This window comes from Mesocricetus auratus, unplaced genomic scaffold, assembly GCF_017639785.1.
Source record: "Mesocricetus auratus isolate SY011 unplaced genomic scaffold, BCM_Maur_2.0 Super-Scaffold_100004, whole genome shotgun sequence".
In the NCBI taxonomy this organism is placed as follows: domain Eukaryota; kingdom Metazoa; phylum Chordata; class Mammalia; order Rodentia; family Cricetidae; genus Mesocricetus; species Mesocricetus auratus.
Genome location: NW_024429189.1, coordinates 36753244 through 36780504, shown reverse-complemented (window position 1 = coordinate 36780504; position 27261 = coordinate 36753244). Strand labels below are relative to the sequence as shown.

The following is a 27261-nucleotide window of genomic DNA, read 5'->3' as shown; positions in this document are numbered from 1 at the left end:
ATATATCTATTTATTTATTACTGGGGCTTTGTTTTATATCTAGTATATTGATGTAAAATCATACTTTCAAAATACTACCTATGGCCTGTGGATTTCATCTGTGTTTGCTTTAATATCCATTTTTCTGCTCTAATTTTACTTATTTGGTTCCTGCTTCTTTTGAACAAGAAATGACTATTTAAAGTCTTCTTTTAAAGACCAATTCTGTTTCATTGATTTTTTTTGTATTCATCTTTTGGTCTCTATTTCATTTACTTTGTGTCTTACCTTTATTAATTCTTTCCATCTTACTTTTTGTATAGTTAATTCTTGGTTTTGTAGGTTATTCATTTGATAATTCTCTTTTAAGTTAGGTCGTGGGTATTCGTAGCTGTAAAATTTCCTCTTCACACTATTCTCACTGTATCTCATAGGTTATATGGTAAGTTGTATTTTCTTTGTCATTAGATTGTCTGAATTCCTAAATTTCTTCTCTGACTTCTTCCATGAACCCACTGTACATTCAAAAGATTATTCAGTATTTGTGTGTTTGTATGCCATCTGTAGTTTCTCTTGCTGTTAATTTCTAGATTCATTTATCATCTAGTCAGATTAGGAAATTATTTGGATTGTTTTGTTAAGATTATTTATGGCCAGAAGTATCATCTGTTTTGAAGAAAAGTCCCTGTGCTGCTGAAAAAGATGTGTACTCCACTGTTAATAAGGCCATTGGATCTGCATTGTGGTTTAATTGGGATGTTGTTTAGTTGTTTTGCCATAATGTCTGTTGGTTAAGGTGAATATTAAAATCACCTACTCTTTCTGTCTTGGGGTTTCTCGTCCCTTATTTCCTGTAGGTTTCATTTTGTAAAACTGGTATTCTACTATTCGCAGTAGATACAGATCTGGCCTAGATGCCCATAAACAGATGAATAGATGAAGATGCTGTGACTATACCAAGGGAGTTTTGTTTGACCACAGAGAATGAAATTATGTCATTTAAATGAAACTGGATGGGATTAGACATCAATATAATAAACAAAATTATCATAACTCAGAAAGTCAAATGTTTCTCCTCTCGTGTACAGAATCTATGCTGAGCAGACACACACACACACACACACACACAGCATGAAAGTAGGGGACAAAGTAATATAATAGAGGGGAAGGACTGGATAAGGGAGGAAAGGAAAGACAGTATTACATGTTTTCTCTTCCATTCGGAGAGAGTAGAAAGCAGAAGTAGCTTATCTGGAGAGATGTGCCCAGCAGAGGATGATAGTGGAATGAAGGGATAAACAGCAAAGTACAATCATATATATAGCACACAACCCATTATTTTATATATTAGCTAAAATGATCCAAGGAAAGGTAGTCTTCAAATGTTTGACTCAGTCATTACATCTTCTTAATAGATTATCAGTTTGAATTGATTTTCCTTATCACCTACCAATTTTGGTTTGGGTTCTCATTTCGTTGGATATGAGCTTAATTATTCTTAGCTTTGGATTTCATTTCCGTCTTCTATCCTTTCACTCCAGGGCTGTGTGTATCTTTCCCTTGAGGATTCTTGCAGCAAATAGTTTGACCTACTTCTCTTAAATGAAGAATAAACAATCTGCATAGGGCTATTATTAAGTCAAATATTCTGATTTCTGTCATTGTGTTGCTATATAAATCACATTTGATTCTCTCCCGATTCACACTTATATATTAGCTCTTGTGATTGTACTTGTCTTGTTTTGTCTTTTGTGAATAGAATTCATTTAAGTACCGTATTAGTTAATATTCTTGTTGATATGACAAAATACTGGACAAAAGAACATTAAGGAGGGAAGGTTTTATTTTGGCTGGTAGTTTGGGGGTATTGTCTCTGTTGGTATGGGAGTTGTGGTAGCAAGAGTGTAAGGCAATAGATCACACTGCAAGGGCAATCAGGAAGCAGAGAGAAATGAATGCTCCCCCTTCCCGTTGTCATTCAGTTCTGGAACCAACCCATGGTACTATGCCTCTCACTTTTGTAGTTCTGTCTTCTGTTAAACCTTTCCAGAAACATCCTCACAGAGACAGATGTAAGTGCATGGGCCCAGTCAGAATGAATGGTCATAAGTGTCTTCAGTCACACTGGGTATGATTCCCTTTCAGTTCTAAGCATTCTGGGAAGTACTTCCTCTTTGATTCTGAAAGATAATTGTGCTGGATATAGTAATCTATGATGACATGTATTTTCTTTCAACACTTGGATTGATTATATTATTCCATGCCATCTGGCCTTTCGTTTCCCCTAAGCAATGTACTATCACTGTGATGGCTTTGCTATTTCATTAGTAACATGGCATGTTTCTGTTGCAGCTCTCAGCAATCATCATTTTTTTCCTGTACTTTCATACTCTATGAATGGCATGAGCAGTTCTTTTCTGTTCATTGACCAGGGATGTAGCAGATTTCTTCACTAAAGCTAGCCTGACATGCAGGGAAGTCACATGCAAACCAAACTCTCTTACTGAATCTAAAGCATATAGACTTGTCGATTCATGTCCTGAAGTTAGGACACGAGTCTGGTATAAGCATTTAGACTTCTTGAGGATCTTGAACTACATCTGCATCCCCACTTAATATCTACATGCCCCTCAGCTCCAGTCTGTCAGACTTGCTCTTCCCGCATCTAACATGTCTTTCTGGTAGTCTCCTCCTGCCTGGAATGTTCTCATTCTTCTAGTAAATCCTCACCCATCTTTCAAGCCTGATTGCTGCCTCTTCTTAGAATCTAACCTAGAATCTAACAGGGACGTTTCCTCTAGGCAGATGAATGCTGTTCTTTGTGCTTCTCCCTTGTGTTCATGGAAGTGCACTTTAATCATTCATGAGTTGTCCACATGGCACACAACAGTGTTTGCACTGCTTGCCCTTATATTTCCCCATATCCAGCAGGAACGCCAGCTTCCCACAACACACTTCATGTGTGTTTGTTCAGTAAATGGTCATAGTATACATATTACAGCATGTACCTACTTACAGAAAGTGGAAACATTCCAACAGGCAGCAACTTCAGCTCCCAGTATGCAGCTTCTCGCTGCTCTGTTTCCTTCATCTGAGTAGTCCCAGCCCTCAACTCCAAGGCACCAAGTGCTCTGTGGTCTGCTTCTGAGCAGTTTTCTTGTGGTACAATCTGAAAGGTCTTGAGTATATCCTACTCCCTATCCTGCTGAGACTCCAGATACTTGAAACCAGTAGTGTAGTGATGAGGATCCAGAAAGATCCAAGTTTTAAGGCTTGACAAGGAGCAGTCAAAAACAGGCATGAGAACTTAGCTCAGATCTCACATAGCTCATGACCAAGGGCATATTGCCAGGATACATGGTCAGTCTTCTAACAATGAGTACCACCTCCTGAGCACTGATGCCAACAATGAAGAGTAAGGATGGCTCCTGCAGCTTCACTGGCATGTCTGAGTCTCTATAGGGTAGACCAAATTTAAGGAACAAAGATAAGGCTCCACCCTGACTCCTACAAAACATAAACCACGTCCGATAAAGTACACTCTTCTATAGATTTAATTACAGATCCTGAAAGAGTTTAAACATTAACACTAGTAAAATACACCCCTGGGTCCACTTTCATTTGTTTATTCCAAAATTACTTGTGTACACCTGTAAACCTTCTGAGAATTAGATGCTGCACATCTTTTCATCCCCAAGTTACCCCTACCTCTGCTGGTTTAAGAGGACAGAGTTTTCCCAGCATCTGATACTAGTGTAGGGTAAAGAACATAAAGCAGAGCTCGAAGCTCATTGCTGCAGGCTTGTACCACACCACCCTGATCTGCTCTGTTCATCTCCAGCTCGACCTGGGAGATAGCAGCTTCCTGAAGAAGCCTTTCCTCTTGGCCACCATGCACTCGCTGGCTGGCAAGTCTTTCATTTATTAATTCAGCTGGTGCCTACTGGTGCCTGGCAGGAGCGGGGTGCTGACCGATAATGGAAAGGACAGATGGGTCTATTGGCAAGGATCTTCAGTCTGGCTCCTCTGTCAGACAGGTGACTATACCAATTTTTCATCCAAACGAGGGCCTTTGGGCAGTAGATGGTAACAGTGCAGCCTTGAGAGAGTGCCATGCAGACACACCTTCAGCAGCAGTCTGCAAGTGGCTGTTGTCTCTTGAAGGAGATCTCAATACTTATCAACCAGTTTGTGTCTCCTGGGTTTTTGAGGAACCCAGGATAGTACCTAGAGTCCCTAGAATGTGTCCATAGATGCTCCTGCAGATTATGCGATGCCTTTTATGGGATGCATTCTTAGTGCTTGCTTATTTTTTGTTTTTGTTTTTTTATTGGCCTTGCTAATAAAAATAATAACCATTGCTATCAAAAGGATTTAATGCAAAATAAGTGAGGATTATTAGGTAAGACAACAAACAAACAACAACTTAGGCCATACAACAACTACCGAAATTACTTTGCCAAGAGCCTTCCTCTGTGTTCTGTGTAAAGACGAGGAAGGTTTTAATTTCTGCATTTTGTTTGTCCACTTCTGATTACACAGTTCTCTCCCAGTTGGTGTCCCCGAGGTGGGTCTAACCCTCTACACCTACCTGCAGGAACCTTAACTTTAGATGGTCCTCCCCCTCCCCCTAACTGGGTTGGCTGCCCCCTGCAGGATCCCCTTTGTGTTACCCAGCAAAGCCTCTGCCAGTTGGCCTGCCCACTGCAGACATGGGGTTAAGGGGTGTCATTTATTCAGTTCAACCATGTCTCACCCTTTACTAGATAAAATTCATGTAGGAGGTGTGAAGTAAACTACCATGCCCATCCCAGGATATATTCTTGTAACAATTAAAGGTAATTTGTTTTGTTTTGCTTTTTGGTTGTTCCCCGAATCCTTGTCAATTACCCTTCCTTTGAAGTCAAGATGCAGTGATGTCCCAGTGATCATTGTTGCCAAGGTCATATCATCAGGACTACAGTTGGCACTGATTTGGTCACCACTATCTCCACTGATGCTAATGGCTGACGGTTATGTCCCCACCACTGTTTACTGCTGTTTAGTAGAGTTCCCAGAGGACAATTTGCTTTTTCACAGCTCATATTTGCTCCAAGAATTTGAGTTAAGTTACCCTAAAGATGTGTCTGAGGATTATGTGATGTAAAGACACCAAACATGTAGATGCCTACAGAAGAGAGGACAGCTATCCAGAAAGAACCATCACACAAAGAAGAATCTGACGTGTGGTAAAATATCTATACTAAACTCTTGTCTTCTTACTTCCCTGTAGTGAGAGATGCACCCCACCCGCACCTGTTGCACTGACCATGCCTGTTTAGAGGTGGTCACAGGTGCTGATGTGACGGGGGAAGGCTAGGTCTGGGTGAGACTTTGGGTGACTGCCCAGGTAGCCTCCTGTCTCTGTCTTCACTGCACCTTTTGTAAGTCGCTTGCCTGCACCTCCTGCCGAACCTAGTATTGTTATCCTCCTTCTCAGGTCTTTGATGAGGTTATAATTATTGTTGATGACTGTTATAATTATTGTTCTCTCTTCCTAGATACAAATTTTAGATACAAGACTTAAGCTTCCCATCTTAGGACAACTCTATAACAGTCTCTGTTAATGAAAGGTAATTTGTTTTAAAAACTGAAAGCAAAAGACAAAGGTTAGGCTGAACATAGAACTGAAAGCCGTGTCCCCCCTCACCCCCTCTTGCCACCCCTCCCCCCGCCCCCGCCGTGAGGCTGTTGCTCTGTGTGTTCTGATTGCTCTTTCATCCTCTGCGGGCCTCTCTCCATCTCTTACTCTAACAACGATGGGAGAGCTGGTGCAGAAATGCCCCACTATTTTAGCCCATGTTAGAGGGTGAACAACATGGCGAGTGTGTTTATTTATATAATACTAGATTAAAATTGGGGCTTCAAGGATATTAGGGGCAGGAGGGGGCTGCGATTTGAGGAAAAGTCTAAAGCACTCCTGAGGGAGGTGTGATCCGTGTGTGTGTAGGGGGACAGGCGCTGTGGCTCAGCATGAGCTAGCTACAGGGTTAAGCACCTGGTGTAGTTCTCCTGGCTGCCCCCCCGTGTTTCCTTTGTTATTCTTGTGGCCAGACTTTCATTTACATTTTGGTGCACATTCCGTAACTCATGTGGACAGACCTGTAACAGAGACTTGAAAACTGGCCATGAGTTTCACTAGTCTAAGATGTAAGGAAGATAAATTTCTAAAGTCTCTTATTGAATATTAGATTATGATTAAATTTCAGATTATTTATTTATGCTATGGCTTAAATTAAAGAGAAATTCCAGTTAACTCTTGAATTGATTGCGTGATGTCACTATTGTCATTAAAGAAGTGAATTCAGAGGCTGGAGAGATGGCTCAGGAGTTGAGAGCACTGGCTGCTCTCGCAGAGAACCTGAGTTCAGTTCCCAGCACCCACGTGGCCCCTCACAACTGTCCATAACTCCAGCTACAGTGCATCTGATGCTCTCTTGTGACCTATAAGGGCACTTAGGTGTGGGCATGATGCCCAAGCTATCACAAAGGCAAAACATTCAGACACGTAAAGTAAGCCAATCTAAAAGAAAAGTTAAGTCAGCTTTACTCTGCATTTTACTGTCTCTTAAGCTTACTTTAAAGACGTTGGAATAGATCAGAACTGAGAAACGAATCACCCTTAACAGGAAGATAAAGTGGGCATCCTTCTTGAGGCAGTGCTATACATTTAACCAAGGCTGAGCTCTCTGCTAGGAGGCCGGCCACAGGTGGAGCACATCTTCTGCCTGGAAGACTGTGACCACACACTAAGCCCAGGCTCCTTTGGGCTTCCCTGGGCTTTGTCTGGATGCCAGATGGCATTGCCTCGGTCGGCTGCACCGCCTGTAATTTGGGTAGCATTCTTCATATCAGTGTATGTGCTGTCTCATTAATTTTAACTTATCCAAAGCTTTTCCTGGCCCAGGAGCCAGAAGGCTGAAGCTCAAACTGTGTGTGGAAAACCCTCCCTGTAAAATACATCAGGGTAAAATGAGAATGAAGACAAAAGTTCCCCAAAGTTAAACCCTGCTTTCCAGTCTCCTGTGACACATAAGGATTTGACAAGGTTGTAAAGACAGCTCGCAACATTCTTTCTTTGCTTTTGTTTTTTAATCAAGTGATTATATACATTGAAAGAGATTACTTTTCAATCTTATGGATAGACTATATTAGACAGTAGTTTCTCTGGTTTGAATGAGTAGCACTTGCCTGGGAGTCTTCCCTCTCAATGATTGTGACAATGTCATTTAGAGCCCTGGCTCTGTGTGTGTGTGTGTGTGTGTGTGTGTGTGTGTGTGTGTGTGTGTGTGTGTGTGTGTGAGAGAGAGAGAGAGAGAGAGAGAGAAAACATGTGTTTATTACTTTTGATAGACAAAGTAAGGGGTTTTATTGTAATATTTTCATATATGTATCATTTTCATTTGTTTTAGTTCATCTAATTCATCTCCCTTTATGCCTTATACACTGTTAGCCTTCCCAGAAATATGTTCATGGTGTCAAACTCCTTTCTCAGAATTCAGCCATCTAGCATAATTAAATAAGCACTCTCTGTTGACATCAGAGAGCTGAGAAAGCTTTTCTTGGTGCCTCTAGAAATCAGATTTGGATAGATCCCTATGTTGTGTCCTACCTTTCACAATGCAGTCATTTCCCGGTCTTCTCTGTTTAATTCTACTCAAACTCATGACCTGCAGCACATCGAAAATCCTTAGTGTGAGAGAAAAGAGGTTTCTGCAGCTGACAGATTTGGGGAGACTTTGTAGGGCAGACTAATGTGCTAGAGATCTTTGTATACCTGTGTAGATATGTTTTGCTTTTTCACTTCAGGAGCCAAAGGAAGATCTCACATGCATCCTTTTATGAAGTCATGCTACTGGTTCCTTAACAAAGACAACAGAAGCTCAGCATTAGAAAGTAGCCAACAGAGTCTAGGAAATATGCACGTGAAATGTGGTGTGGACGCAGTGTAAATTAAAACAATACATGTATTAGAATGGCTCTCTCTCTCAAAGACTCAGCATACTAAATGCCGGTGAATGTCTGAGAAACTGAATCTCATACACTGCCAGTTGTAGTTCTTAGAAAAGTAAGTGTACACACATTGGATGAGCATGGTTTTCAGCTTTTGGATAACTATCCAAGCCAAAAGACATTTCTAATCCCAGACTGTGGGAGGTGCAACAGGAAGATCAGAGGTCCAAGATCCACCTAGAATGCATAGTGATCCCTGTTTCTAAAACAACAAACAAGAAAAAAATCATCTGTTCCAAAACTTCTATGTAGATATGGATAAAAGTTTTGTTTTTGTAGTGGCAAAATTCATAAACAAGCCAGATTTCCTGGAGGTAAACACATAAACAAACCATATTCATGCACTGGAATACTGCTTATAAATAAACTATTGCTTGTGTTACAGCATGGATGAGTTTCAAAAATATGAGGTGTGAGAGAAGCCAGACAGAATAAACACATAAAAAAAAGATCCTACTTGTATAAAATTCCAGCAAATGAAAACTAACCTCCAGTGACAGGAAACAAAGCAGTGTTTTCCTGAGGGGAGCCTTGAGAGGGTGGGGGAGGGGAGGAGATACAGAGAGCACAGTGTCCCTAGTGAGAGTGGCAGATGTGTTTTTCATTTTGTGGTGGCTTCACGAGTATCCACAAATACAAAACTCATACTTTCCACTTGAAATACATGCAATTTATGTTACGTTGTGGCTGTGTGACATACACAGACACCCTCACCTCTTAGCTTCATACACTGGTGACAGAAATGATGTTAAGAAGGGTCTATGATTAAGACTCTAAGGGCATGGCCCTGTTGAGTATGTAGAAAAAGCTACATTCCTAAAATTTAGAGGTTTCCAAGGCTAAAGGCCCAGGCTAAAATACATGTAGAATTTGTCATATTCTAAGAAGCAAAGGCCATTTTCCTATGTGCATCTCCCAAGCAAATCCCCTTTGTTTCTCTGAGGAAGTGATTGAATAATACTCATTATTCTTGGCACGTGTGACTTAGCTATCTTCTCTCATACTGTGCTTTTGTTTTTATAATTTTTCCTGTTTTCATCTTCATGTTGGAGAGGAATTTATAAGTATATGGGTCTATCACTACCATTAGCAATATGAGGTTACAACCATATTGATTATACAATTTCAATGCTCTGAAAGTGAGCAATAATAACATAATGACTATTGGACATTTCCATTACCATTGCTGTCAGCCGGTTCATAAAATTTTACCTTCAACACATTAAACAAAATTCAGACTCAAAATACCAATCTTAGAGTTGTATTTTAAAAGGGCAGATTCAGTACTAGGCAGTTTTGATATGTCAAATGATTTCAGATTTCCATGGCCTGCCCACGTTAAACTAACTGGAATTGACCTGTACTCTAGAGAGAATCATGGGTCTATGCCTCTGTTCCTACTATGCCCCATGAATTTCACCCTCTTACGTATAAGTAATAAGGTGCTCAAGTATGACATCTTGCTTGTCCTATAAGCTGATACTTGTACATGTAATATCCTAGAGGTTCATAGAAGAACCACATTTTCTCACTAGGATTTTAATTGAATGAAATCCCAAGTATTAAAAGTGGTTATTTCTTACTTTCCTCCAATATTTCTTTTACCATTTTTGCATTGTCCCAGAATTCTGTAGTGAGAGGTTCCTTTTTAGTTCCACTCATGAGCAGAGCCTCCGGAGTTTCCCAGACAGAGAATGGAAGGTGTAGATTTGTACCCTGGTAGGTTTTGTGAGGAGTGTTCTCAAGATCAACAGCTGTGAGGAAATTAGGGCATCCTAATGTGGAGGAATTAAATTGTTCCACCCAGAGAAAAGACCTTAGCAAAAGGGTCTTTCAAGCCAAGAGGGTCCTGGGGGTCATACAGCATTGAAGATATGGGCTGTTTTTACTCCCATAAGCAGTCACTGACTGCATTCAGGTTTGGAGAAAGCCCTGGACCTGGCTAAGCCAGTTCTCTGGCTGCAGGGAACTACCAAAGTTTGGAGTCTTCTGAAGAGTTGTCCCCGAAGATGGGAGGACAGTGGCCTCCGTGTGTTCACCTGGTCACTGTAAAATGGTGAGGTTGACATGGAGCAGGAGATCTCATCAAATGGGCTGTGGAGACCATGGCTTTCATTCTGAGCTAGAAGCCATCAGACATACAGCCTTCAACAGAACATTGGCAGGCCAAAATACTTGGTATCAGGCTCACCTGACTGACACAGAGTTCTGGGCTAGCTAACATCTCTGCTAAAAGCTGTGTTTTACCTCACAGGGAGAGAAGTGATGTCTCATCTCTGTAAAAAATTGAAAGAAAAACAGCTAGTGTTTAAAAACATAGTTTGGTTAGTATGTGATACCTGATAATTCATCTGGGATGAGCCCAGTGTTCTTGCATTTTCGTTTGCTTTGGGAAACAAATGGGAGTATGGTTCAGGAGACATATTTGTAGAAATTCTAAAACAGGAACAATTCTCCTATCAGATCCTCTTAGCCTGGAGTTATTTGGAGTCTTGTAGCCCCCACCAAACTTGCATATTAACTTTCATGTGTATGGCTCTGGGGAGACAGTCTATATTGTGCTTACTAAGTGTGACTCCATTCTAGGATCTCAGAGATCCATTTGTTTGTTTGTCATTTTCATGTGTTCAACACAGATTGGAGTTTACCATCAGGCATTTAAAAAATAACAGGAAACAAGTTGTTGCTTTTGAAAAACTCATTCTGAGGTTTTAAACTCATATATGAGATTATGTACATCCAAAAGTAATAATCCATAAATATTTAATATGTCTGGCTTGATAAGTGACATAGTAAGAATAAAATCTTGGGTAAAGAGATAGGAAAGGAGGCTGTTCAGGGGAAGGATTGTGATAGCACAGCCAGAAATTTGTATAGAAACCAGGAGAGGGGGGGCAGGCTGTAGTCAGCCTTTTACTTATGGTAGAGGCAGTGGTAGGCTCGAGGTTCTTTGTAAGAGCCTCCTCTGAATGCTTGAAGTCAGTATGGAGGCTGTTGTGAATAGAGCAGGCCCAGAGAGCAGAGAAGAGGGATAAGGTGAGGGCTACAGCTGGAGAGTCTGGTCAGGTGAGCTTTGTAGCCTTTGCAGGGGCCGTGATTGCATCCTGACCTGGGAAGCTATAAAACAGTTTTAAGAAGAAAAGTGGCACCAATCCGCACATAGTAATGGATTCAGCGGAGGCTGGCTTCTGGGGCCAGAGCTGGAAGCAGAGAGACCTTCAGTTGTCAGGTAGATGGTAAAGAGAGATGACCATAGTCTTGTGGGGCATAGCAGTTGTGGTTAGAACTCATCCTATTCTATGTGTACAGATAAAATTTTAAGACACATCTTTTAGGAAAAGAAAGAGCTTGTTTAGGTTGCCATTCCTGGCAAGATTCAGGGTAGGAAGTGACAAAAGTGGTGATGCAGGAAAGCTGAGTCAGACCTCGGCAAGAGTCTAGACTTTGAAGAGACGACGCTATTCAGGAGGCAGCACGTTCTCATTTGTGACCCGGAGTCCCACATAAATAGTGAGTGGGGGGAAAACACCATGAGCCATAAAGACTGAAGACAAGCCAGCTCTGACAACCACAGATGCCAATGTAGAAGGCACCAATGTGTTAGCACAGCGACTTCTCAGCAGCACTCTCGCACAGAGCACACAGAGGCACAGTGACCTTACTCCACTTCAGAGAGACGCCCAGCTCTGAGCAAGAGGCTGGATTTGAACCCAGGCATTTCTAGCTGGGGAATTTAGATTTGTGCACACTGTACTTCAGTGCATCCCATGAAGCCAAGAGCCTAGGAATGTAGGGGAACTGCTGAGGTGACTCTCTTACTGTAGCATGAGTTCTAATTGGTCTTAATAAATAAAGAGTCAGATATAGAGGTAATTGCTAAAAGATGACAAAGGAACAAGCCTCAGCCATACCTGACCTCTCCAACTTCTCAACTGAAAAGAGGTTGATGAGTTCCTGTCTCCTCCCATCATCTATTCCTCTCTCCACTCAGCCTGTCTCTTCCTGCCTGTCTATACAGACCTCCAGACCTCTATGGTTAGTAGTGGCTCGCTCCACCCTCTGATCCTTAGGCAAACTGTATTTGTTAGAGCACAAACAAGGTGTCGTCACCACATCTTACCTCATCCTGGCCTGGGGTGTAACTGGCCATTGTTTTCACATCAGTTTTACAGTCGCACCCCTGCTCACCCCCCTTTCTCCTTAGAGCTGGAGTTATCTGCCTTCCTTTGGTCACTTTAAATTAGAAACAAGCTTGCTTCCCGTGTGAGTCCCAGCTCCCCCACTAGCCTTCCCAGCCTCCCACCCAATCCCCACTCCATTCCCCAGGGTGGGTGAGGCCCTCCATGGGGATCTCTAGAGTCTGTCATTTTGCTCCGGGGAGGGCCCAGGCTTTCTCCCAAGTGTTCAGATTGAGAGATCATCCCTCACTGTGGGATGGGCACCCAAAGCCCCATAGCTTGCCTAGGTCTTCTCACTGACACCCACATTCAGGAGATCTGGATCAGTCCCATGCTGGATTCCCAGCCATCAGTCTGGGGTCCAAGAGCTCTGCCTTGTTCAGATCAGCTGTTTCTCAGATTACCAGTCCAGTCATGCTTTGGTCACTTCTTGCTATTTTTCTGTATCGGCTTAGTGTGAGATCAGAGATGCAGTATGTCTCTTGAATAAATCATCAGTTTGAAGCTATCACGGTGTCAGGCATCCCAAGGTCATGTTTGTCTTATCTGAAGTCTTACTTGTGGCCATCCCTCAGACTCACCCATCTCTGGCCCTCTTTTCCCCAAAGCTTTTGCTTAGTGTTGGGTCAAATTAAATTAACTCACTATCACAGAAACATCAACATTGTATGAGATTGTTATCAAATAATCTGTTATCCTGGGAGAGAAGTGCACCTCTTCACTAATTACTCAGAATATAATCACAGGCTATAAATACTCCTTAAATCACCATTAATTCTGACTATGAAAATATGGAGAATTTGAGGAGCACAAGGAATTCATAGAGGAAAACTGTGTGGATAAGGCCTGGCTTCATTTCCCAAAGAAGTATGTCCTTGGCCTCCTGGATACCAACAGATTTCCCTGACAGTCTTATTTCCTTCTGTTTCGACCCAGGGAGGTAATGAGCATAGTTTCCGTGTGGGCCATTAATGATGTTGTTGCAGCTTGATAAGTCACAGTGCTTGCTATACCTTATGTCACAAGTTACAAAAAGAAATGGAAATACAAACTTAGTTCTAACAGACCTGGAAGTGCGAAGCAAGGGAAAACGGAGAAGGAGGCTTGGGAGATCCAGCCTTTGGGTCTCATTGTGTCCCTGTTCCCCCAAACACAGAGAACTTCTTAGGACTGAGTTCAGTGACCTTGGGAGGAACTCAAACTTGAGAGGCAAACTCAAAGAGGAGAATAGTTTGCATCAAAGCCAAGATCTGAGTTTTATCTTAGGAAGTATCGAGGGGCTTAAGTTTAGTTCTTGGTTAAGGCTTTGGAAACTACAGAGTCCTCAAAAACAGCAGGTTCAGTATTCTCTGACATGGGCGAGCAGCCCCAGAGTCACAGGCAACCTACACAGCTCTTCCTTCTCAACTCACGTTCCAGGTAAGGAGCGTTTTTATTTTTGAAATCCAGGTGCACAGTCAGGAGAAGGGAGAAAACAGTGACACCCATCTTTTTAATGAGTATTGCTGCTGGAAGAGAAATTAGCATCACCCTGGATTTTCCATGATGTCAGTTAAATGAAGGTGTTTTATAGCACTTTACAACAAATTAGAATCAGTTAAATTGAAAATAAGCCTAGCAGCTGGGTTAAGTAATCAGGTAAGTGGCCAGTTTTTGCTATTTTTGCTCTGAGCTGAAGACAGAATTTGAATTTCTAATGTCCCAGAGGAATGGGATTCACACTTGGGTCCTAGGGTGATTGTTTCCGATGCTGGCAGCCGGATGCTGGCAGCCCGTGCCTGCTCTTGAGTCAGTATACAACCTGCTAACCACTTCCCTGGAAGTTGGCCCTCATGCATGTGTTTGCACAGCAGAGGGCTATGAGTTAGTGCAGGAGAGCAGTGTGTTTGGCTGAGCGTTAGAGAGCAACCTGGAAATAGATGACCCAGAACAATGCAGTAAATCACCCACATTAGCCAAGAGAGCCCGATGAAAGGACTAAAATTCATTGACAACTTTACAGCCACTCGTGAAATCAGCCCAAATCAGTGCGGCTATGAGGACATTTTTATGTCTGAAGAACACAACGCCGTCTTCCCTTTCTGCAATTTGGGTATAGTCAGAGTGTCCTGACACAGGAAACACTGCCGTTCTTTGGAGACAGTGTTTCATAGCTGGAACTCTCACTGTGTGAGCCAGTATTTCTTACCCACGTTACTGATGATTCTAGTATCTAGAATCTGTTCATGGCGCTCAGCGAGGCCAGCCTCATGGGCATCAGTGGCCTGGGCTGTGATCAATAGGTGTGTGCTGGGTCCGATTGCCTGTGCTAACAGAAAGAAGAGGAAGAGAGAAAGAGATGAGAAAGCGAGGGGGTGTGGGGAAAAACACGAAGCCTTGCACATTGCTCAGAATGGACCTAGGGAGAGGGCATAAATGCAGGAAACATTTTGCTTACATCTGTGACTTATAAAGGGAAATAGGCCATATCAAGTCTGTGGTTTTCTGGCCGGGCGTTGGTGGCGCACGCCTTTAATCCCAGCACTTGGGAGGCAGAGGCAGGCGGATCAGTGAGTTCGAGACCAGCCTGGTCTACCGAGCGAGATCCAGGACAGCCTCCAAAGCCACAGAGAAACCCTGTCTCGAAAAACCAAAAAAAAAAAAAAAAAAAAAAAAAGTCTGTGATTTTCCTTGTGCCCTCCCTCACAGCTAATAGATTAAAGGAAACAAATTCGCAGAAAATCCTCATATCTAGGTTGATTCCTGTCAACCATAAAGAAAAACAAAATTTTCATGTATTTCCTTCTGCTTTCTACTTGAAACTCATTGTGTGTCTCTATGTATTCTCAAAGTCCCGAGTCTCAAAACATTCGGGAAAAGAAATTGACACCCAGCAGCTGAATCAGCAGTTAGGTTTTCTCATGACATAAACATGACAAACAGAACCCCCTGCCCTGTAGCTTTGGGGTTTCTTCTGATAGGAACCTCTTTCCTAAGGCTCCAGCTGGACTCCTAGAGGTTTGGATGTAAAAAGGCAGCTTTCAGTTTTCAGCCTTTTCACTTTTTGATAGTTCTACTCATAGGTAGTACTTCAGAGTTAGAATGGCAACTGGGAAAAAATCTGCCTTCTGTACCACAGCCTCAGATGCAAAGACCGGGGCCAATGTCCTTTGGATCTGTTGACAGTGAGACTAGGTCGTTGGTGCCGAGCTCTTCACTCCCAGCCTCAATGTGTTGACCCCTAGTCCACCAACTCGGGGAGTTGTTCAAGGTGACATATCACCATAGAGACAGATGGCTGTGCCCTGAAAGTGTAACAGTCTGCCTAAGTTGTAAAGGTTGTCTACTGTATTGTGTTGCGTGATAAAATCCGCCTCAGAGAATTCAGTGAATTTATAGGCCAAGAGCTCCAGCGTGCTGACTGGTTATTTCCCAGGGAAGTTTATAACGAGCCTCTCCTCTTCCGCACTGCCCTCTCCTGGCTAATAATTTTCTTAGTAATGAGTTTTTAGAAAAACTAGCCAGTTGAGGCTCAGGAACTGCTATCATTTTTACTTTCTATTAGAAAGTAATTTCAAATTTTATTACAGGAAATGCAGGGTTGATGTACAGCGATTAATCCAGATGCAGATACATAAGAGGTGGCAGAAATGATACAAATGGTTTCAGAAAATGTCTGTGGAAAGTAATTTGGTCATTTATATGGACTTTGTAACATCTGTGAAAGAAAAGATTTTGCAGTTTATTGCATCATTAGTCAAATTTTCCAAATCATTGATGTGAAAACCCAAAGTTATTGGAAATAACTTGGACACTCTTTCTCTCTGTTTATATTTTACAGTGGCTGCTAATTTACAGAAGATTGTAGATGACCCCAAAGCTTTAAAAACATTGACATTTAAGTTGGTAAGTAAAAAGGTGGAGACAGAAGTAATGTTTTTGTCATGCTGATACCCATGAAGAATAATCACATCATTCTGTACACACTAATTTTGTTGCTCTTAGATTTGGGGAGAATCACATTTTGTATTCATTAGTTGCCTCTGCCGCATTGTGGACATTTTTCAGGAAACTCTTCCTTTGTGAATGTAGGTCGTTCTTTCCTCGTCATACCTCTCTCTGACTGTGAGTGGCCCTTTGAGACCTCAAAGCCCGTGGGTACCATTTTTCTCCATAGTCTCTTTCTATTGCACCTTGACCATACAGACAAAATTAATCTAAATTCAAATCAGCACACTTACACAAGATTTCCTGAGTGAAACTGGGTAGTACTACCTTTGAAAAATAGAGGCTGAGAGTTGTGTAAATGGTTTAGGTAATTGGAAAATCTTGCAGAACAGCCCACTGAAGGCTAGTGAATAAAGATATAGCATTTCACCCCCACACTGAAATCATGCCACCACATTTTTGTAGAGACTGGATGTCCTAACAGTTTTTATGCAGTAGGGCATTTGAAATCCAAGAATAGGTAGCTGCAGGAGACAGAACAGTGAGCATTCTAGGGTGACTTTGAAACAAGAGTTTAAGTTTAGATCATGGAGACTGATGCATTTCCAAGAAATTTTAGCAAGCAGTGTATCAAGGCAAAATAAATGACTCATTTAAAACATAAATTAGTTGTATCAAAGGCCAGTTAGAATGCCACAAGTAATTTAAGATCTAGAGGACCAGCATGTGACTATGCAAAACCAACACTAATGGCCTGCCTTCTTTGCTGTTCCTTGTGAAAATCAAGTGGAAATTTCTTGTGGCCACAAGTGCTTCATGAATAACCACAGTAAATGCAAGGTAATGAATTTTCAATGTCTTTCTTCTCATCTCATTTCAGAGAGCTAGGATGTGTGATCAAATAAAAACACAAGGGTGTTCACAGAATGTTCTGGTGATAATAGAACATTGTATTCAGTATAGAGCTGTGCAAGACACAGAACTTGTCTTTGTGGCTGTCCACTGTCTCACCTCTACTGTGTTTGGAACTCACCTGCAATTTTGTGAACATGTTTTATTTATACAAGAGCATGTTATGAGAAACTTGTACCCTGTGTCAGCATTTCAAACTCTTCTAACTTGGGGTGGAGCACTGTCTGAAGGACATTTTACTCATTTTGGATGTCTGGACAGAGACCACCATTTGAAACTTCCATGCCAATTCATTCCCAGCATGTGTGAATTTACTTCCTGTGAAACAGTAGTGACAAATTCTGCTCAGTTTTGAAAGCAGCCACTATAGGGATAACAGTAGGAGCAGCAACAGTCTCCCATCTCTTCCTGTGATTAGGGTTAGGGTTTCCTGGATTATCTCCCAATCCTCTCTTCTGTGTTCAGCCTCTATAGGAGACACTGCTCTGCTTCCTAGGGCATCTTCCTAACAGCTGGTCCCCAGTGCGCAGCTCTGTGTGCAGAACAGAAGTTCCAGCCAGAGTAGCCTTTCTGCAGTTCCAAAGGGTTGTACAGGCGGGAGTGGCTCCCTTCAGTCCTCATCCTTGATCATGATGCACAAGCCTTGTCTGATCCTATGCCCTGTACACCTGCTGCACTTCCCCTCTGATGGCCAGACCCTTTATGTCTTGGAAGTCTGAGGCCTGGTGGAGTCTACTTTCCCAGGATCACACGGTGGATGCTGCAAATCCAACTTTGGTCCAGCTCAGAGCCCACACTTAAAATACTATGTTGTCTTTCAGAGGCAGCCCCTAAGTCCATGCTTTCATGGATTGCTTTGCGAAGTCTTCTTTTGTCTTTCTGGATGTATTTACTTTGCTTGAAATGGGGTCTCCACTGTACCATAAAGATTGAACAATGCCATACAGTGCAGAAGAGTCCTGGAGGCAGATTCTCTGCTCAGCTAGACAGGTAGCAGTGAGAGTATTCTCACGAAATGGAAAATAAACGCGTTTCCTTCAGCGGTAGTTGGAGATACTAAATAAAACCCGTGTCAAGAATGGTCTTCTGTCCCTGTCTTCACTCTCTGTCCAGTTCTTGTTAAAGTCTGAGGTCTCTTTGTTGTTAGCAGCAGCCAGCCAGATTAAGACCCACTCCACAGAGCTAAGTTGAAGCACTGGCAGCCAGATAAAACTCGAGGATTCAGATACATTGGCCTTCATTCATCATTTTGACTATTTTAGTTGAAGAATAAAAGATCAAAGTGTTTTGGCAGTGGTTTTCCTCGTAAGCTGCTGCTGCTGTGGTTCAAGGTCCTTCCATCTCTCAGCTGCTTACCACGATTCCAGTCCCAAGGAGAATGTCAGGGGTCTGGAAATAGCCTGGAGAACAGGGAGGACTGACGGCAGTGTTTCCTTACCTTGCTGGACTCATGGCATTGTAATTTAAGAAAAGATACCATGCAACAGGGTTCAAGCAGAGGAGTTTTTTGGGGCGGGGATAAAGGAGAGGGGAAAGGGAGGGGGGAGACCAGCCTCCAGGAACAGGAGCAGCAGCAGAGTGGAGAGAGGAAAGAGGAGAGAAAGAGGGCCAGAGAGGAGGAGGAGAGGAAGACAGAGAGGGAGGGAGATGTGAGTTGGGCAGGGTCCTTTACATGCAATGGTGGTGCTCCTAGTGGCTGCAGCTGATGGCGTATCCTGTCAGAACCCCCAGGACAGGCCAGTACAGATGCCTGTACGGGTACTTTAAACTCATGAGCCAGTAGGGGTACTTAAAAAAATCCCAGTGTCCAGGTCACTGTCCAGTTCTCTGCTTTAATGGCTTGTGCAGTCCAGGCTTTTAGAATGGTTAGTGATGCTAGCGTTTCACCACAATGGGAAGCATTCTTCCTATAGATCAACTGACATTTCACTACTACCACCACCACCACTTGGTTCACCTTTCGTCCTTACCTTGTTATTTCTAATCACTTAAGAAACCAGTAGTATAAATGCCAGGGTTGGTGCCTGCCTTATATCTGAGCAGGCAGAGGCAGGGCAACCTCAGTGAGTCCAAGGCGAGTCAGGGCTGCAGTGAGACTCTTATGTCATAAAAATAAGTGAACGAATGAATGACCCTTATGTCATAAATGTAAATGAACAAATGAAGTTGGACTTCACTTTTGCCCAGTCAGCTCTTTAACCTTCTCTGGCAGGTATCGTTTCCCTGTTGTCACGACCTGGGCCAGGGATCAGCTTCTTCTCTCCTTTTAAGGCAGTTCTCCAGCCAGGAGGTCATTTCAGCCCCAGTGGCCTGTGACCTTGAGTTAGACACAGCCACACTGCTGTAGAATTGCTATTATTTTAATTAGTCACCCCGAGGTTTCATAATGTAGGTGAATTTTGCTGCCTTCAATGTGGAGTTTTAAAAATTGCATTAGTGAAAATGTAAAATAAGATGTGTTTAATTTGCATTTGAGAAAATATAAATTGGCATGCATGTAATTAACATCCAGTTGGCACCCATTTATATGAGCATTATAGATTTTAGTTGCTGAAATGTAATAACATGTACATCGCAGATAGATATCTCATAAGCATTTTAATGATTAATAACTAAAGGGCTTATTCCTAGAAGTTCTCAGCATAGGTCTATTTGGAGGATGCTTGACTACGTTATTCCGTGAAACGTGGGTAAAGTGAAAACAGAGACGTACAAAACTATTAAGAGTTTTAATTTTTTCAAAATCCTTACTGCAGGAGGACAAGGGTGAGAGCTAAGGGACTCAGCCCATTCAGAAGGTCTATGTGGCAGCACTGTTTCCTGTTCTCTCTAAAGCAAAGGCTGTCCAAATGTGGGCCAGACAGAGACCACAGGGTTGACTACAAACATTCTTTCAGACCCAGGGCACCAGGACAGATGGGATGTGAGTGGTGTAGCCATGGTGGTGGAGGTGTGTTTGGGAATGTGCTTTAAAAGCCTTTTCTCATTTCTGGTATGTTCTCTCTGCCTCTTGGTTGTTGGTCAAGATGCAGGCTCTCAGCTGTCCCTGTTGCCTGCCCTTATCCTGCTATTGTGGACTGTAACCCTCTGTAACTGTAAGCCCAGTTAAATACTTTTTTTAATAAGTTGGCTTCCTGATCATGGTGCTTTGTCACAGCAATAGAAAAATAACTAAGACAGAGACCCACCCCCACCCCATGGTCCTGATTTCTACAGTGGCTGTACAAGTTTTCATTCCACTGCATATGGCTTGTTCTTTCCCTATATCCTTACCCACACTTACTGCTGTTTCCTTGATGGTGGCCACTCTAAGTGTGGTGAGATGAAATCTCAAAGCAGTTTTCATTAGCATCTCCTTAATAGTAAAGGAGGTTTGACACCTTTTCAAATATTAATTGGCTTATAATTCCTTGTTTTGAAAATTATCTATTCAGTTCACCAAGCCATTTATTTATTGCATGATTTGAGGTTTTGTTATTTAATTTTTGCAGTTGTTTGTATATTCTGTATATGAATCCTTGTCTTAGTGCATAATTAGCAGTTTATCTTTCTTCCCATTCTGTGTGATGTCTCTTCAGTCTGGTAATTGCTTGCTGTGCAAAAATTAATTTTATAGCATCCATTTATAAGTTCTTTCAAGTTCATTTTGAAGCTAGGGTACACAGAGTGTGGGTTGGTCATGGGCTTCTGAGGTTCCCTGTGACCTTTCAAGAGGATTTTGGATGTCACAACACTTTCAAGCACTACTAAGATGGCAATGCATTGTCTTTTCCACAGTGTTGGCCTTGGCACAAAAGTCCTGATAGGGAAAGCTCACCATGTTGCCATAAATCAAGGCAGAAGCATCAGTCCAGACTTCTGGTTACGTCTCATCCCTGTAAGAAGTCAAGTCAGTTTCACTTAAGACTTTTCCTAATGAAAAAGGGAACAATCCTAGTTTTATTACATTTCAGGTTGAGGACATGTCCACTCAATATTCTGTGTAATTAAATGGGGTGCGGTGAAAGTATAGTGAGGTACTTTGGGGGAACCCTCATGAATAGCTAGTTGCTTGCCAGCTAAGACTCTTAATACCCTCCCACCCACAAGAAACAAATTTATACTAAGAAAAACTGACAAATGATTGTTACCAGAGTCAACTATTTAGCAGACTGTTTCTTAAATGAGCAGAGTAAGATTGACACTTTAAAGCGTGACAATACTTGTTGTCAGTAATAAATTGGAGTTTTCAAATGGGAATGGGATTTTGGAAAACTTTTATCTACTGTTAATTTGGCAGTTGTGTCCCCCCTCCTCGTACTGATAGACCATATTAATGAATACAATTTGTTTACACTGTATTCCATTCATATTGTGTAATGAAATAACCTTTAGAAGATCTATAAAACTGATGGTGCTTAAAAATCATGCACAGGTAAAGATCCACTCAAGGGCAAGGGCACCGATGGATTTTAATGGAACGTCACACGGAAAGTTCAGTGCTCTTGATTCAGAGTCCACGCTGTAGCTAACCTTTCGGAATCGCCACTGGGGAAATTGAAATTTTGGTACTGTAGCAAACAGTATTTGGAAAAGCTTCTAAAAATACTCTCCTCTTCTAAATACGTGTTTTGTGTGAAGCTGGGTTTGGCTTTGGGTACTTGAGAGTGAGCAGCGTTGAGTAGTAGAATAAACGCAGAAGAACGTATGAAAATCCAGGTGGCATCACTAAGCAAAATGCTAAAGAAGTTTGCCAAGTCACATCGGTCTTCTCAGGGTTTTATTATTGTTGCTGATTCCTTGTGGGAGGTGGTGGGAAGCTATTGTTTTTCACGGAAATCTTTATGTTGCCATGTTATGAGTTCATTAGTAGTTTTAATGACTCGGTAAGCAAATATTTTAGAATAGTATGTTTTAATTTATAAGATAATATAATAAATGTAACCTATGTGAACAAGTTTTTAATGTAAGGTTTATTTTAGGTTTTGGGACCTGAACCAGAGTCTCATGCATGATAAGTATGTGAGGTACCACTGAGACATAGCCTTAGAAAACACTTTGGAATATTTTAAACAACATATTTTAGTAACATCAAAATATTTTTAGTTTTTTCATTTTTTAATTCCCAAGATAGTCAGTACAATGAAAGTCTCCCACATAAGCATATGTTTTGGAGTCTTCTATCTTTTTTAAGTAGTGACCGTGCATCATAAAGGTTTGAAGTCTGTGTCCTGGCGGGGCTCTGGTCCCTTGACTCTGAGTGTTGGGCCACGTGTGCGTGGTCTCCTTGGTGCTTTGTAGGTTGAGAGAGGGTGAGAGGAGCTGAGCACAGCGTGGTTACAGACAACAGGCTGCATGGAAGGTGCCTGAGTCTCAGAGGAAATCAAGGAAAGGGTTTGTCCAGGAAACAAGGACATCTGTCAGCTAGGCCGGGGCACAGCATGGGGATTCAGGGAGACTCCCTCTGGGTGCCCACGGTAGCTAAGGGCCTGATACAAAATTGTCCTTCCCGAAGATGGACTTCATAGTTCTCTCTTGTTTCAGGTCGGCTTAAGCATTGTGGGTATTTTGGTTTCACCAAATCTGGCTATTCTTTTTTGTCCTAGCTCTGAAGTGCCCATTGGGTCATTTCGTCACCAGCTGTGGGAGCAGCTTGTCCTCAGCTGCTGTCACTCCCCTGACTACTAAAGCTGTGGTTTCTGCTGCCAGTCAGTGAAATTAAGAAGAGTCTCACTGGAGGGAGGGAGGGAGGGAGGGAGGGAGGGAGGGAGGGAGGGAGGGAGGGAGGGAGGGAGGGAGGGAGGGAGGCAGGCTGGGAGAGAAGCGGGAGCACATCAGGGGCAGAAGGAAGAAGAGCTGTCAGGGACAGGAAGTTAGGGGTGGAAGTGTCCCAGTGCTGCTGTGACAGATACCACGAGGTAGCAAGCGTCCCTGAAATGGCTGCTGTGCTGCACTTCCTTGTTGGAAGTGAGGCGAAGCGGAGACTGGAAACTGTTCTTCACTGAGTTGCTTAACTGTCAAGAAAAGTCAGAGGTGTCGTGACACAGGCACAACATAGATTCCTTGCTGTAAATGCTGCCTGATTTCCCCTGCCTTCAAGGCACTGATTTGACATCAACATAATTCACACTGAATGTTGTATTAGAGGCAGTCACCAAAATGTCTTCAAACATTTAAAACATACTCTAACTATATTCTTACTTAATGAAAAATGATACAGTCGACAAAGGTGTAGACTTCAGGTACTGCTGTTTGAAGATTGTACATGCACAATCCATGCTTAGCAGGTTAATGGTGGTGTTTGTAAAGGGTTACAAGAAACTATTATTAGTTGAAATCATTTAGAATGAATTTAGCCTAGAAATTTTTATATGACCCTTTGATAATTAAAAACTTGTCAACTCCCCTTAGCATTTCTGTAATCTCTAGTTTTGATCAATGTATTATAAGGTGAAGAAGAAACTTACAGTGATCTCCTCCACCACGTGTGTACAGGAGCTTGTGTCCATGCATGTACATGTATGGATAAAGGAAATGAATGGGGATGAAAATATCAAAATACAATTAATGAAATGATCCCAATAAGCAGTGATTTATTTTCAGTATCTTCTGATCTTGAAGTAATATGTATAATAAAGTTTTGACATGCTATGAGTTGGGCTATCTTAAGGTAACTAAAATGTGTTAAAAATAATATGAATAAAACTTTGCTGAAGGAAAGAACTCTGTTACAAAGCTATCTGAATCGTGTTTTGTTAAATCAGACATACTTCAGGTCATGAGCTTAGAAAGAGGAAATGTTTACTTTCACTGCCAAATTTGAAGGTTCCAGTCCAGGACTGGTCAGTCCCATTCATTGATCCTAGCCTGTGGTAGGGTAGCCTATGACATTGAGAATACGTGGCAGAGGAGACCCACTAGTCATATGGCCAGGAAACAAATGGCAGGGAGAAGTGGACTGGGATCTCACTTTCCCTTTTTAAAGGCATGTTCCCAGGCACCAGAGACTTCCCGCTTAGGAGGCTGGGGCATATGAAATGTGAATTTCACCCCTAAGTCTAGGTGGCACGGTACTGTAAAAAGGAGTAGCGATCTCTCCACACCTCTGCTGTTTGAAGGCATGGGGCTAGGTTTCTAACAGCATTTGGCACCCAGCAGTCAGTCATTCCCTGACATGGTTCTTGGGGGTGTCTCCTTAAAGAGGAGCCAGTGACCTGGAGTGGGTCTGTCCTGACATGTGCAAGGTTCTAAACTAGCACTGACACTTTCCTCTTCCTCTGCAGGCTTCTGGCTGCGATGGGGCGGAGATTCCCGATGAAGTGAAGCTGATCGGGTTTGCCCAGTTGAGTGTGAGCTGATGTAGGTCCCTTGCCATCACCCTCATCTACCATGCCCCGCCTCTGTTCCAGCCCCCTCTTTGCCTCCCCCCCACCCCCTCACTCCCAAGTCCCAAGAAATAAGAAGATTGTGAAGAGGCTGGCTTCAATGAAGTGGGATAAAAAAAATTAAAAACCTACAGCACTCTGAGTTCTGCTTTATTCTCCAGCAATCCCCAGTCTGAGAACAGGCAAATGCTACAGCTGCACAACTGTTGCTGATTTCTTTCCAGGAGGCCACTTAATATTCTTAGCAGTCGATTTGGCTTGCCCGCCCCTAAGTGAGGAGTCTGAAACACACTCAGGTGGCCCTATCTCTTGGTAACAAAAGGAGCCTTCTATCTGAAGCCTTTTCTCCTTCTATTGTATTTCTGTTTAATACTTTAATTGTACATCTGACAATACTGCCTCTTTTATGTTGTACTGAGAAATTAATATACTTATACAATTAAGATTTATTAGCCGAACTTGAATTCTAGTTTTAAAACTGACTGTGAATTTTATTTTTCATATATTTATGCTTTACACACCTTAGCTAGGAGGGAGACGGTTTTGATTCTATGCTTCTTGCAGTTAATCTCTTGTTATTTAAACAAAATTTTCAGGTCTATCTTTGGAGTATTTGTAACTTCTAATTTTTGAAATGACTGAATTAAGAATTTGGATGTTTGCTCTTTTGGTTTGTTTGCCTAAAATCCAGTCCACAATCCAGTTGTCTCCTGGGAGAAGGAGGTGCCTTGCAAACTTTCATATTATGAATGTGCCTGAGGCTGCTTTATTCTGGAATAGTCTCAGATCTAAAATCCGCACTACATACGGTGGCATCCTTGACTTCTGCTTCATCAGACCATTTAGAATACTGTAAAGATGCTGCCATTCTGTTAGACTGCTAACTGTACCCCTGTCTCTGATTTGGCTCTCCTGAAGGGTGGGATTTGTAGTTTTAAGATGACAAATGTGACAGCGTCAGAATTGGAGTTTTGCTTGAAACTCTGTAGAAGGCACAGGTGGTATAAAAGGGTTTTGTGCAATGACAAAAGGTAAAATTGCTGTAAACGTTCAAGAATAAATATTTCCAACCCAAGAACTTTCTGCTTGACTATGTATTATGAAGCTAGTAAACCTTAGGATTTTCAAATTTGGAGTCTAAACCTTCAAGGAGGTGGGCTCCTGGGATGGTACCATTGCTCTTTCCTAGCTAACCTAGATACGGCAGCTCTTTAATGTACTTCAAAAGCAAATATATATTACTAAGGAAAGAAGTTATTTATAATTGCCTTGTCATAATTGTTAAGGTGTTCTAGAACCATTTGCATACAATTTAATGTAATTCCATTCCATCCTATTGTTTACACAATTACTCAAAGATGACTGCAAAGGTAAAAGGAAAATAAAAGTGTATTGCACAGTGCAGTTGTGTCTCCTCCTTCTCATTCCCCCTCCAGCTTTCATCAGCATTTCTGTCTGCAGTGCAGTTCAGCAGTGCCCTAAGACGTCTAGCACAAGCTGCCTAGTAGGAATTGCCCCGCAGGAAGACTGACATGTCTGTGCAGTCACAATCACTGAGCATAGGTTCTGACTGATTGACTGAAACATTCACACTCCATTTAGACAGACAGTCTTTGAAGCCACTGGGCATCAAGGGACAAAAGAGAACAATTCCTTCCAACTACTTCTCCATTCACAGTGGTACTAAGAATACTAAGGAAAATCCAGACTAGTTAAGTGACTTACCCAGGGCTGCTTGCAAAGCTGAGCATGCTGGATCATGGTTTCCTGACATAAAAAAAAAATTCTTCACCATTTTCAGTACAACTTGTGAATAAGTATCATTTAATTTCTGTATTCATACCCATATTCTCATGTTTTTCCTAATAGTAGTTGAGGCAGCTTGTATACATTCACATAATAGGGAAGATTTTAAAGCACATAAACTCAGGATGAATGGACAATAAAGTTTGCTTATCAAGCAAAGGTAAAGTTGGAACACAAATTTCACCAACTATAGTTTACTTAGTTGGACAAATACACAGATTTGTACTAACTCTTCCTAACCAATACGTTGCCTCACTACCAACAATGCAATGGGTTCCACAGAACCATCAATCAATGTGATACCTATAAAAATTCCAAATATCACCTGGGTAGTGGTGCTGCACACCTTTAATCCCAGCACTTGGGAGGCAGAGAGGCAGGTAGCATCTATGTGAATTCAAGGCCAGCCTGGTCTACAAAGCTACATAGAGAAATCCTGTTTGTGAAAACCAAAAACAATTACTAAGTTCTATTTTTCATATCAATTAAAAAATCCTAAAATTGGTATAGAACAACAAAAATCCAGACAGTCACAACAGCCTTAAGAACAAACAGGATAAAAATGCCATATTTTCTATTTTCAATATTTGTTACCAAGCTTTGATCATTTACAACCTAAGACCAAACCACTATGAGCACAACTAATCTCCTGTGATATCAAGAAGCTAAGCAGGCAAGAGCATGTTAATACTTGGATAGGAGACAAAGCTTTGATAATCCAAGTATTATTGTGCTGTCATAAAACAGACCTACAGCTCCCCCCCAAAGACACCAAGCAGGGCAAGGATCCCAGAAATAAACCTCCACACAAATGATCAACTTACTAAAAAGAATACCAAAGCATACATAAGAAAGGACTGTGTCTTTGGTGAAGGATGCTGGGGAGATCAGACTCCCATAAGCAGAAGGATGCAACTGGATCTCTTTCCTACATTATATACAACACCAGCTATATGTGGACTAAGATTTAAAATCTAAATCATAAAATTGCAACATACCGGGTTGAGCATTTGCCTCAGTGGTAGAGCACTTGCTTGGCAGGC

General features: G+C 42.0%; 1 protein-coding gene across 3 annotated transcripts in view; it reads left to right on the top strand.

Moving 5' to 3' along the window:
* The window catches only part of Stk39 (serine/threonine kinase 39), a 273394-nt gene extending 247580 nt beyond the window's left edge, over positions 1–25814 (top strand). For 2 of the 3 annotated variants that reach the window (XM_021232850.2, XM_040745499.1), the window contains exons 17-18: positions 16030–16094; positions 24311–25814. In XM_021232850.2, the coding sequence (XP_021088509.2) occupies positions 16030–16094; positions 24311–24385 (140 nt within the window). In that variant the 3' untranslated portion in view covers positions 24386–25814. The remainder of the gene's footprint in view (positions 1–16029; positions 16095–24310) is intronic. The other variant, XR_005877175.1, reaches the window with a different exon arrangement.
* Positions 25815–27261: the final 1447 nt, after the last annotated feature.